Source organism: Mytilus galloprovincialis, chromosome 14 (genome assembly GCF_965363235.1).
Source record: "Mytilus galloprovincialis chromosome 14, xbMytGall1.hap1.1, whole genome shotgun sequence".
NCBI classification, from domain to species: Eukaryota; Metazoa; Mollusca; class Bivalvia; order Mytilida; family Mytilidae; genus Mytilus; species Mytilus galloprovincialis.
Genome location: NC_134851.1, coordinates 5,552,095 through 5,565,754, shown reverse-complemented (window position 1 = coordinate 5,565,754; position 13,660 = coordinate 5,552,095). Strand labels below are relative to the sequence as shown.

The 13,660-nt window shown below is 34.2% G+C and overlaps 1 protein-coding gene across 1 annotated transcript; it reads right to left on the bottom strand.

Moving 5' to 3' along the window:
* Nucleotides 1-8,350: 8,350 nt before the first annotated feature.
* On the bottom strand, nucleotides 8,351-12,811 carry LOC143058347 (uncharacterized). Its single transcript, XM_076231823.1, has 2 exons — nucleotides 9,061-12,811; nucleotides 8,351-8,563 (listed from the first exon to the last, which is right to left on the bottom strand). The coding sequence occupies exon 1, from the start codon at nucleotides 12,770-12,772 to the stop codon at nucleotides 9,578-9,580; it is 3,195 nt and encodes a 1,064-aa protein (XP_076087938.1). The 5' UTR covers nucleotides 12,773-12,811; the 3' UTR covers nucleotides 8,351-8,563; nucleotides 9,061-9,577.
* Between the last annotated feature and the right edge of the window lie 849 nt (nucleotides 12,812-13,660).

Sequence of the window (13,660 nt, the reverse complement as noted above, 5' to 3'; positions counted from 1 at the left end):
ATAAAACCTTGCAAAACATTATGAAATGTACGACATATTGTTTTTGCGAAACAGCATACGAAGAATATATAAGTAGAGTAAAGTACATGTAATATTATGGAATAAGATAATAAGTAAATCAATCAAACACTTTTAATGCATTAGCAAATATAAGACACATTTAATACGATATCTATATATTTATATGTTGCCTAATACGAAGATCAGAAAGTGAGAATGATTGAACACACATTATTACGTACATCTATTTATCAGATTGACAGAAAACAATATAACAAAATTTGAATAGGATGTTATTTTTGGTATTATTTTGAGACGATCTGTCCAGAATGGTTCTCTTTGGAATCATACAATTGAGATAATACCAATGGAAATCCATCACTTGATTGTGAAAGGTTTACACAATATCGATATTAATTTTCCTGTCACTATAGATTGCTTCATTTGAGTTTCTATTAAAGTTAGACGGGACATGATCGTTGGGTCAATGTGACCCAGAAATTCCTTTTTTTTTTCTTTGACTGTCTTTAGGACGCTAAAAAAGAGGGACGAAAAATACAACAGGTTCAGTCAAATTCATAAATCGAAAATAAACTGACAAAGCCATGGCTAAAAATGAAAAAGACAAACAGACAAACAATAGTACACATGACACAATATAGAAAAATAAAGAATAAGCAACACGAACCCCACCAAAAAACTAGGGGTGATCACAGTTGCTCCGGAAAAGTAGGCATATTCTGCTTTACATGTGTCATCCGAAACATTCAATTTGTTTTTAGTAAGACAATGTCAATTTAAGAATTACTTTTGTTGGACTTACTATTGTTAATAAAAGTGAAACACTTCAGATCTGGATATCAGAGGTAAATTGAATATAAATTTGTATATTATAATACCATATTGATATTAAATGTCCTGTTGCTTCAGTTATTAGTTTTCTCAGTTGTACTTTTATATTGACATTGACACTTTTCATCTTTTTTGTAGTCAACAATTATGCATCTCGATGCCATACTAATTTGATAAATATATCACGTGGTAGTAACAGCGAGACGCCGACGTCGTACAATATCATGTTTGTAATTTAGAACAATTTTAATAGAAAACTGTTATTACAACATCAAGTTATTATTTCACTTACAGCCTTCTTTGATGTTATTTTAATCAGCTGTTGGTGAATTTGGTATCTTATATATGATTGGTAAATTGATGGTTTCCGGTTATTGAAGTCAAAACCTGAAAAGGGAATTATAATTATTATTGGTAATATCTTAACAGTTGGTTTCATAGTTAAAATATATTAATGAATTAGTTATATGAAAATTAAACAAAGGATTTCGTAATAGAACTAATCTAGCCAACAAAACACCCCACACACATTATTTAAATTCGAGATCACAAAGTTAATAAATCGTGATCACAGATTAAAGCGATATCATGAATTGTATAAAGGATATCATTTATATGTCGAACTTATATCTATTACAGACAGTTGTAATTCGTGTTGGAGAATTAGATTAAATAAATGCTATTGACAGCTTCGGGAATTCATTACCAATGATTTTATTCCTTGTAAAAAACAATCAATCCTGGACTATTCCATACTATGATCACTTTAACTGAAAACGTCAATTGTCCAATATCAGAATAACAGGCTCATGAATTTGAGCAGGCACTCACAAAATGTGACGGGGGTGCCACTCGACCACTCTTTTTTGATCTGTTAAAGTTGTGAAACAGCACAAAACGGTATAATCTAGTAAAATATGATGCAAGAACAATATTGTATTGCAGAACATGAATAGCAACTTCTTGCCTTGCTATTACTATTCATACTTGAATCTTTGAAAACAAATGTTCTCTATTCATCATTTTAAATCTTTATATGAACTTCAGTGGTTGTCCTGTGTTGCTTTGTTATTTGTCGTTTAGTTTGTGACATTACATAAGGCCGTTAGTTTTCTCGTTGGAATTGTTTTTCATTTGTCATTTCGTGGCCTTTTCTAGCTGACTATGCGATATAGGCTTTGCTCATAGTTGAAGGTCATACGGTGAAATATAGTTGTTAATTTCTGTGTCATTTCATCTCTTGTGGATTGTTGTTTCATTGGCAACCAGCACACATCTTGTTGTTAATAAGACCTGTGCGACCAGCACAACCAATGCCATTTTGAACCTTCGTTTCTTCAAAAATGATAAAATATCGTAATACGTGTGCATTAAGGTTTGAAACCTTATGTGGTTTAAAAGCAGATACTTTATGACATGTCCGCCGTACAATTGACAGCAAATGAAGCAAATATGTCATTTGTTGTCGCATAATTTCCATTAAATGTTTTAAGTGTTAAAACAAGGGTAAAAATGATATGATTTCATAACTTCAAAAACTGAATTCATAATATCTTCTGAAATACAGTTGTGCCTTTGAAAACGGTTTGAGAAGAGACGTATTGTTTGAAATGAAGATTAAAGTGACAAAGCTCCATTGACGATTCTGATGTAGACGGGAAGTGTGCATTTAGTGTACCTTTTTCACATTTCAAAACTTTTTTTTTTTCAATCTGACTTCTTTTTTTGCAAACTTTAATCATCTTAAATTAATATTTGTTGAGGATCACTGAATTTGTCAAAATTGAAACATGATACATTGTTTTATAAATATACATTAGTGTGTCTTTCTTTTCTCTTCATTTTAATAATTGATTTAATTGTATTCAACGTGTTCAAATAATTGTAATCATTTTGTAATCATTTGTGCCAAATTTAGGTTGTGATTATTCAGCCTGTTAAGCTTGGGTCACACATTCACGATGTATACTGCCGTCCTTGACAGGACCATTCCCGATTAGAATTTGTAAAAAGTCTGATCAAGATCCTGTGAATCGTGGATGAAAATTCAAACTTTAATTAAAATTTGTAAAACAAATAATTTAATCACGACAACAATCAGATATTGTCCAGGAAGCGTCGATATTCAACCGTTTCCAAGCGAATTTATCCCGATAATCCCGTTCTCAATCGGCTTCTAATCTTAGTTGTATCTTTCGCCAGGTAAAATTCGATCGAGTATGTTACGACTGCGTCCCGATTCTACCGAATGTAATCCAACAGAGATAAGACAGTGAACCGACGCTGACAGAAGTTATCCGTTCGAAAACTGTCGGCATAATCTAGATTAGCAGGTACTGTCGGAACGTTATCCTATTAAGGCCCGCTCTATCGCATTGCAAACGGCTTTGTCTGGTCTCAGTCGTATGGTATTCTGTAATTGTCGGGACTCTGACGTGGGTATTATTGACGAATTTCGTATTAATAACGGGACTGTTCCGGAACGGTTTCGGCAAAAACGGTTCGCAATCCTCACAAGATCTTGATGCAATCTGGACTCAATCGGCAGAAAAACAGCAATGAAAAATTTCTCCAGATCATTCCAGTTCCAGAGGACACCGTCCAGAATACACAGAACATTGTTAGGATGTTGATCCGATACAGCAGAATCTGTCACGACATAGTCATGATTGTAATCCGAATAGACTAAATCGGCTGAGTTTCCCCGATTGTTACTGGACGTACCTAACTGTCGGGGTGCGTCGCCGAACTATTCGGACCCTCCCCGACCCGGAGGAATCTGTTACGAATATAAACAACTGCGTTCGACATTCCAGATAATCGAGGATAGTAATCCGACTATTTCACTTTTCGTTTCGTGTCGCTGTCTGATGTCAAACGGGAACAATAATCGGCAATGTGTGAACCTCACATAATGGGCGTATTTAATTGACAATAAAACATATTTGATTTCATTTGATTTGATTCTAAAATCGCTGAGGAAGATTGTCATCACGGACCATAACTATAATCTCGTCCTCTTTTTTTCGACCGTGACATTGTCCTATCAGATTATAAACGGATGTGTATTTACATGAGCAACCCCAAACCGACAGCTGGTGGAGCGAGCATTGTCTCCCCTTACATAGAGCAAACATTCTAAAACCCTTTTGTGTTGGTTTCATGTTGCTCACTCTTTAGTTTTCTTTGCGGCAGTTAGTCGAATTGTTCTTTTTTATGACTTTGTCCGTTCGCCTATACCTACTTGATTTGAATGTCCATAAAATTGCTGATGCCTCTTCGTTTTTCAATCAGACAATTTAAAATGAACATTTTATAGATAAACTTAGAAAGATAAAAAAGAATGAAATCAATTTTTATTTGAAACCAAAATTGCAGGAATAAAAATCCTCAAACAATATTTTACAATATCAAAAATTCATTAAGAAACTACAAGTAAGATAAAAGTATTTAAATAATAAAAAATAAACAAATGTTTTTTTTTTTTTTTTGCTTTGATCTTTACTCCTCAGTTTTCGTAGGTGTAGTTGTCTTTTGTACAAAATGTTTTCTATTGTTTGTCTTTTATCTGATAAAAATCAAACAAATATATGCAAGGCAAATTTTAAAAAAATAATGTTCATGAAAATTACACAATCAAACGCTATCAATCAGCATAGCAAGTGAAATAGACCCCGCAGGTCCCTGATTTCATGCTTGTGCGTTTGAAAGGAAACTATCTGGAAACACCTGGTTTAACGTTTTGTTATCGCTATAAAGATTTATTTGGTGGGAAATCAAGAATTGAGCGATACGTACAATTTCTTTTTTAAGATAAACAAGCTTAAATCTGATATTAATCCTCTTGTCAGTCGATATGTGATATTATGCGAATCTCTAGGATACAGTCGTCACATTCGTGCCGTATCAGATGACAAAAGACATTCGCGATAAACACTACGACATTTCGAGACTTAAAACGGTGTTTAAAACAGATTTCCTTCATTCTGTCTCCAATGGCACACAATTTTGAAACTTTATCAATATGTATTATTTTTACTTTGGTGTTTGATATAAATGATTCATATAAGATATTGTCATTTCCCGATACAAACTCCCGCCAACCTATAATTAGTGATTGTTCTGGACTCGCACCACTCGTTTGTAGGTTCATTACTACGAATTTCTCTCCATAGAATTGAATCAACGTTTAAAATATGGCGCTAATAAGTACATTAATAGATTGATGGATATCCAACGTCCAGTAAATTAAATTTAGAGTAGCATCATGCAGATATATCTATAAACTATAAACACATAACTAAATAAAATACCCCCACAATATATGTTATTAGAAAAACAAAAAGTGTTTCATATTTGTCCGCCAATTTTGGCGACTTAACAGTACATCTATATACATTATTGACTAATATGAGATATCATGCCGCGTTAACAATTATATTCTCTGTTGTGGATTTCTTCCCATAATTGAACCTTTCATCCCATCCTACCATTTACAATTAGTTATCACATTTACTTCGTAATTTGATAAATGCATGAAATAAATGTTTCTTTTGTGTAAGTTTTAACATCAAAGTTCTCAATAGTGCAAACTTGATGTTAATATTTTATCATTGTTTTATTTTTACTCTTCAAATAAAAGTTGTTTTAGTTTCTATTATATGTTAAAGTCTGACCGTTTATTGATCAAGGGTCCGTGTAACACTTATCAATTGAAAGATTTAAAAATTTTTAAAATTTTAGATTTTTGGAATTTTGATCAAAGTTTTAAAATACAAAATTCCAAATTGTGTAAAAGTTTTGAAATTTTGAAAATTTAACCAAATATGTTAAATCTTACAATTCTAAATATCGTTTCTAAATTTGATGGTGTAGAAAGTTGATTAAACTTTAAAAATACTTAACCTAACGTGCAAATTTTTCGCTTTTTTAAAGTTTGATTTCTTAAATTTTTGATTAAGATATCAAAAATAGAAAAGGGACAAACAGAGGGGTACCTGTAAACGTCGAAACAAAATAAAAACGGAACAAAACGAAACAAAATGAAATAAAACATATTTAAAGTTAATGTATCAAATCCAACCCGGCTCTGATAATGACCATTTTACTTGCTGGTTTTCCATGCACCCATATGTTATAAGTAACATTAAAAACTGACCAACTCGCAGTAGGTCAAATAGTATGGTAAGATTGAGTATGTAAATGTTCAACTGAACCTTAAGCTATAAAGTGGCTCAATACACGTTATATTATCTCATTTGATTTCAAATTTTTCTGTTTTGCTCTACGACTTATTACTTTCTGCAATCATGTCGGCAGATGAATATATCATTCCATGTACATTTTAAACTATCATGTTTAATGTTTTAATCAACTATTAAACTGTTCTTTATAAATTTCAGGCTTTAAATACTCAGCTTCAGCATGTTTAGGTGTTCTTCAAGAAGGCCAGAAAAGCGCTTCGGTCGTATCTTTTAACGTTTCGTTTTCATTTTTAACGATTGAATGACGATCATACATTGATTTCAGTTCTAAGTATTGGTACGGCAGAAATACTGAATTCATAGTGTCGCAATGAACGTTGTGCTAGTCTGGAATGTTGGAGGTTTTTGATATTTTGTTTACGCTGAATTTAAAAGTAAGATCAAATATTAGTAGCTTGGATCCAGGATACTGCTATAAGGTTTCTACATAAACTCATCAAAGATAGATACCAGGATGTAAATTTTGTGTTTGTGCCAGTTAAAAAGGCTAAAGTCAAATAAAATTAAAAGGCCAAATAAGGTATCGGTCTGGTTTTGTAAAAGCTGGACACATTCATATCATATAAACGTATACCATAAACATTATTTTATATTCATATTTATGTAATAGCTGCCGCTGTAAATTAAGCGTCCATCTATCCATGATTTGTAAGTGTCGGCATTTTGAAAATTGACAAAAATTAGTTTCAAAAGTTTATAACAGCGATAAATGGTACTCTTTTTAGGAATCCAATATATCACTATTGTTATTAAGGTGACACGTTGTTTTACTTGGATTGGATACTTCCACAAGGGGTTTCATAAAAATACTGTGATCCCCAATTTGAGGGAGGAAATATTCTGTGCGAGCAGAGGACAAAACAAATATTCTGAATCCAGATTTTCCCCATGCCTAATGGTGTTAAATTTTGAACCAGATAATTTGATTAATAGCGGTGAAAAACTTTATAAAATTGTTAGCGCTTAGCTTTATAAATATGTTGATATGACTTTTCACGCCACTGGATTGATGCCACTGCTCGTGGACGTTTCGTCCCCGAGGGTATCACCAGCCTAGTTGTCAACATTTCGGTGTTGACATGAGAATCAATAATGTGGTCATTTTTATAAATTTCCTGTTCACAAAAATTTGAATTTTACGACAAACTAAGGATTTTCTTATTCCAGGCATAGATTACCTTTCGGTGTGAGCCAAGGCTCCTTGTTGAAGGTCGTGCATTAACCTATAATGGTTTACTTTTTTAAAATTATTTGGATGGAGAGTTGTCTAATTGGCACTCACACCACATCTTCCTATATCTGTTTACAAAACTTTGAATTTTACGAAAAATTAAGTATTTTCTTATTCCAGGCATATATTACCTTAGCCGTATTTCGCACCACTGTTTGGAATTTTGGATCCTCAATGCTCTTCAACTTTGTACTTGTTTGGCTTTATAAATATTTTGATATGAGCGTCACTGATGAGTCTTATGTAGACGAAACGTCCGTCTGGCGTACTAAATTATAATCCTGGTTTCCTTTGATAACTATTAGCACGATTGTTTTTCTCTCACCTCGACAAAACAACCATAGTATCCCCACTTTTGCAGTTAAATGGTTGCTCCCTTAGACAACGTTTGGACGGATGCTTGTAAACAGTATATGCATTTATCCTATATGTAACTTCATCAGGGCCCTCTATCAACCACTGTTTTTATATAGCAAATAAAAGGAAAATTGTTTTTTTTTTTTTTTTGTTGTACTAAGGGATATCATTGTTCTGCATTTGTTATTTGTGCATTTGTAAGTTATCGTACGACAATCAACTTTGAGCAAAAAGAAAGAAAACAGGTGTGTCCAGTCAGAGTGGGATGTGTAAAGAGAGTGCCTCGCTTTCAGCTGCATGATGGATTTTTCCATATGCATTTTTTCATTTTTGGCCATACACCATGCAATGTTGCTCTTAAAAAACCAGTACAATGTAAACCGCTGAACTTTAAGTAAAGCATTTACCTACGGAACGCTGAAAACTGATTATTTGAAAGTCAAGTAAATATAAGAACTGAAACAATTGAAGAGGTGTTTGTGTCACGGACGGACGGATGGATAAGTCTTTCAGTGCTATTTTACAATATTGACTAAAGAATCAACGATTATTATAAATAATTAATTTAATAAACAAACAAAAAAAAAAAAACAATTAAGAAGAAAATATACATCAAATTATTCTAAACATTAAAGTTCAAATAAATAATTCCACAGCTTCAGTAGTTTGTATATCCAGATTACTTCCCTTTGTATCGTTATGACGGTTATGGTATCGTTATGACGGTTATGGTATCGTGCACGACAGTTCCACTATAATATGTAGATATGTTGTTTGATGAATTATGTATGAATGCGTTCAATCCATATGACCACTCCTTAACACCGCAGCATTGTATTACTCTGGTGCAGGCTGGAACCTAGTAATAATATAATTGTACAAACTCTTTAGTACGATTATCAATTTAGATATGCCTTTTACTTGCACGTTCGTGCAACATAAACATGAACTCTATAATCTCACGTTCATAAAATGAACATATATATTCTATTAATTTACGTAGATAAATACGCACATACATTTTATATGTAGCAAAATGTGTCATACTGTAATAAATATCATAATTTGCATGATAGTTTCACGTACATAAGGAAATTCGGAACCTTGTACACATAAATATCACGTACATTCAATTTGTACCCGTAATTAACAATCTTGTTCTTGTTCACTAGTAAAACCGCAAATATCTGAATATAAAACATGGTTTTCATATCTTTAAATCCGTTTACAAAACATTATAAATTGAACAATTTACATAATGGAAAATTGTCTGCAGAAGTCTGAAAGTTTCGGAAATTTGATAAACAAAAGTGAGACACAGAAAAGTATAAATATATGTAAGAATAAAACACTTACCTCGGAATTGATGCACTAATACAGTAGAACCATTGTAGGTTAAATTTAGCTATCAAATATGAAAATGCTCTAACGAGTGTGGCATCCTTCCACACGAAAATCCCAAGCAGAAATAAAATTACAACGTGTCCAAAGAACTCATCTGACCACTGTTTAAAAATAGCCAAACCTGTCCGAAGAACTCGATTGACCACTATTTAAAAATAGTCAACAGGTGTGTAAATAGGCTAAGCCTAATCAGTGTCCGTTTAAACACAGGTGAACCAAACTTAGGCCAAACGTACATATATACATAAAAGCGTATGTTAAAACTATGTATAAAATAAACTGTGAAAAAAGGCGTCCTGCGCAAAGACTGCAAGTGCAATTCTCTGATCATTACGACAATTTCGAAATCATTATCTATATACAAGTTTGACTGAATAAATATGTGAATTACTCTATAAAATTCATCTGGATCGTGACATCACCTCCCCAATTTAAGAAAGTATTCTTACTTTCATTTATTTCCACGATCCTATATACGACTCAAAAAATCTGCTCCAACGTTGTCCTTTTCTTTGATGGCAACAATCCTGAACCTATACGGCTGTAACAAGAGTGACCATCTCATCAATCGTGCATTTGCAATTTTAGACTTTTGCAAATATATCAAAGGTTGATGGTCTGTCTCCAATATAAACTGTTTACCATATAAATACCTTTGAAATTTGCTGATTGCCCATACAATGGCTAGGCATTCTTTCTCGATAGTGGAGTAATTTCGTTCACTAGCTTTCAGTTTTTTACTAGCGTACGACACAGGCAATCTAGTATTACCTTCATCCTGTAGCAGTATAGCGCCTACTCCGTTATCAGAGGCATCAGTTTGAAGGATAAATACCTGAGAAAAGTTCGGCAACTTTAAAACAGGAGCTTTTACTAATGCATTCTTCAAACTCGAAAATGCTCTTTCATGATTAGCTTCCCAACGTACCTGATTTGGTTGTCCCTTTTTCGTCAGATCAGTAAGCGGACTAGCTATATCTGAGAAATTGGGAACAAACTTTCTGTAAAATTCAGCCATGCCAATGAAACTTCTGACTTGTTTCTTTGTTGTAGGCCTATGAGCATTTTTGATTACCTCAATTTTATCTGGATTTGGTGAAAGACGATCTGTTCCAACAATGTGACCTAAAACTTCAAGACTGCTATACGCTATATAACACTTTGAGGGTCTTGCTGACAAATTAGCAGATGCCAACCTCTCAAATACACTCTCCAAAACCTCCATATGGTGATTGAAAGAACGTGTGTACACTATAATATCGTCAACAAAGTTATCAACGTTTTCCAACCCTTCTAAAACTTTTCTCATACAACGTACAAAAGTAGCACCACTATTGACCAGGCCAAATGGCAGAACCTTGAATTGGAACAATCCTCTAGGTGTTTGGAATGCTGCTTTGAGTTTTGCAGCATCTACAAGACTAATTTGCCAATATCCCTTGGTTAAATCAATTTTAGATATAAACTGATAACCAGACAACTTTGAAAACATCTCTTCTATATTACCCATCGTTTCTGCATCGAAAATTGTAATACTATTTAAACCTCTGAAATCTATACAAAACCGATTACTCTGATCTTTCTTCTTCACAATCACAAATGGACTTGAATAAGGACTATCTGATCGCTCGATGCTATCCATTTCTATCATCTTATCGACTTCCTTATTTACCGTGTCTAGCATAGCATATGGTATGGGATAAGGTTTAAATCGAACAGGATCATCAGAAGTCAACTTGATATCGTGCTGTAGTACATTTGTCCTACCTGGAATATCTGTCAACACGTGTGAGAACTTATCTAGTAAACACTGTACCTTAACTGTTTCATTTGCTTTTAAAGCTTCGTTGATATGAACATCTCGTAATGTCTCCTTAGCAACTGCAACAGGCGTTTCGATTAACTCACTTTCGTAATTGTCCACATCGTCTGTATCTTCATTTTCGAGATCTATAACTGATACTGTAGCAACAAAACTTACCTTGTGATCTGGTGCACTAACGCACACGTTAGTTTGCTCACGTTCAACATACAGTTTCAACATGTTGACATGAAACATTTTTAGTTTACCTCTCATATCAATTCTGTAATCAAGATCACTTATCTTTTCTACTATAGAGAATGGTTCTTTCCAATGCATCAGCAACTTATTTGCTTTAGTAGGTAGTAGCACCAATACTTTTTGACCTACCTTCATCTTTCTTGAACGTGACTTTCTGTTATATATACGTGACTGTTTACGTGAAGCTTTCTCTAAGTTTTGTTTAACCAATTCACAAGTCGATTCCAATCTTTCTCGTAAATTGATAACATACTCGTATGTGGACCTCACTTCAGGATCAGTAATTTCTCTAGTCCACAATTCTTTAAGAATTGTCATTGGACCTCTGACTGGCCAACCATATACCAATACAAATGGGGAAAATAAAACACTCTCCTGAGGTACTTCTCTGTAGGCAAATAATGCTGGTCCTAAATACTTATCCCAATCTCGCGGACGCTCTGCACATAGTCGTTTCAACATCATCTTCATCGTACCATTAAACCTTTCAACGAGTCCGTTACACATAGGATGATACGGTGTAGTAGTAAGCTGCCGAAGCGAAATCAGTCTACTCACCTCAGACATTAAATTGGAAGTAAATTGTGCGCCCATATCTGTCAACATCTCTCTTGGAAAACCTACCCTACAAAATATATCAATCAATGCTTCCGCTACCCTTTCTGTCTCGATAGATGGTAACGCTACTCCTTCTGGATACCTTGTAGCGTAATCAACAAGAGTTAGTATATAACGATTTCCTTTATCAGTTACTGGTACTAAAGGTCCAACTATATCTACAGCTACTCTGCGAAAAGGTACATCTATGATAGGGTTTTTACCCAAAGGTGCTCTCACTTGCTTACCTTTTGGTACAGTGCGTTGGCAAATATCACAGGACTGGCAATACCGCTTGACATCGGATTCAACTCCTGGCCAGTAAAACTCTGATAATACACGATATACTGTACGTCGTGTAGCCATATGTCCAGCCATCAATGACTCGTGTGCTAATTCCATGACATCGCTTCTATAAACTTCAGGAACGACCAACTGACGGAATAACTTACCATTTTCTACTTTTGGTGACATAAATTCTCTATACACAAGTTTCTTCTTCACTATGTAATTTACTTTTGTACCATTGGTCTTCTCAAAGTTTCTGCCTTCAGCAACATACTGTCTAAGCTTCGACAAACTTGCATCAGACTGCTGTTCATTCTCAATGTCCTCTAGACTAACATCCTTAATACTTCCTGGAACTTTTAATTTCGGATATGGATTATCTCTATTCTTCGCTTGCTGTCGAGTTACTACACTTACCGACGGAGATATATCGGGATCATAAGGCTCCCTAGCACCATCTATGTTTCCTATAATAACATCATACAATGGTTGTTCCATACACCATGCTTTTACTTCACCTTGATAATAAGGACTGTCTATAGTACTTATAGCTATAGGTACTTTAACACTCGATCCATCAGCTAATACGCATGTCTGATAATCATCTAGAAAACAATCTATACTTACAAGACTTTTCTTTATAACGACTCCATTACATCCTGTATCGCGAAGTACTGTCACAACACGGTTACCTAACTTACCTTTAGCTACAGGCATTTTGATTGGTTTCTTTTCACACTGTTCAGGTATTGTAAGACTACTAACTTGTGTAGTAATAATGCTATCAGTTAGAGTAATAACATTACCGCAAATAGGAGTTTTTTTTACTCGTGAACCACTATTCTGTATATTACCAACTTTGGTTTTTAATAATGGACAGTTCGATATCATGTGATCTGATTTGTTGCACTTAAAGCACTTTCTATCAAATCTGTTTCCACCACCATGACCTCCTGTATGTCTATTTCTATCTCTGTCTCTTTGCTTTGGCGGTTCTTGGTTCCGTGCATTGTTGGGTTTTTGAGACGGCTGTGGCTTACCTTTTTGAGTCTGATTTGTAAGTGATACTATATTTACTCGCCTTGCCTCCTTAAATTGATCAGCATACCGAGTCATATCATCTATGGACTTCGGTACTCTCTCTTTCAGAAATAACATTACCTCGTTATTACATATGTGTAAAAACTGATCTCTTAACATAAGATCATAAAGTCCATCAAACGTCTTCAAAACATTAGACATATCAATCCACCTACTAAAATAACTACCCAAACGAACAGAAAACTGTTGAAACGTTTCACCAAACTCTGGACGACAAGATCTAAACTTCTGCTTAAAACCATATTCAGTCATGTTATACCTCTTCAACAAACATGTCTTAAGAGCATCATAATCTAATGCTTGATCTGATGGCAGCAAAGCGTACACATTTAATGCATTACCTTTAAGAAGTGCACTCAAATGAGTAGCCCATATTGATTTGTCCCATTTTTGCGATATAGCATACCTTTCATAACGACGCAAATATGCATCCATATCATCAGTACCTTCCTCAAAAGGAGGTAGTTTAGGTACCTTTGAGGGGTTAACATTACCTTTTTCTTC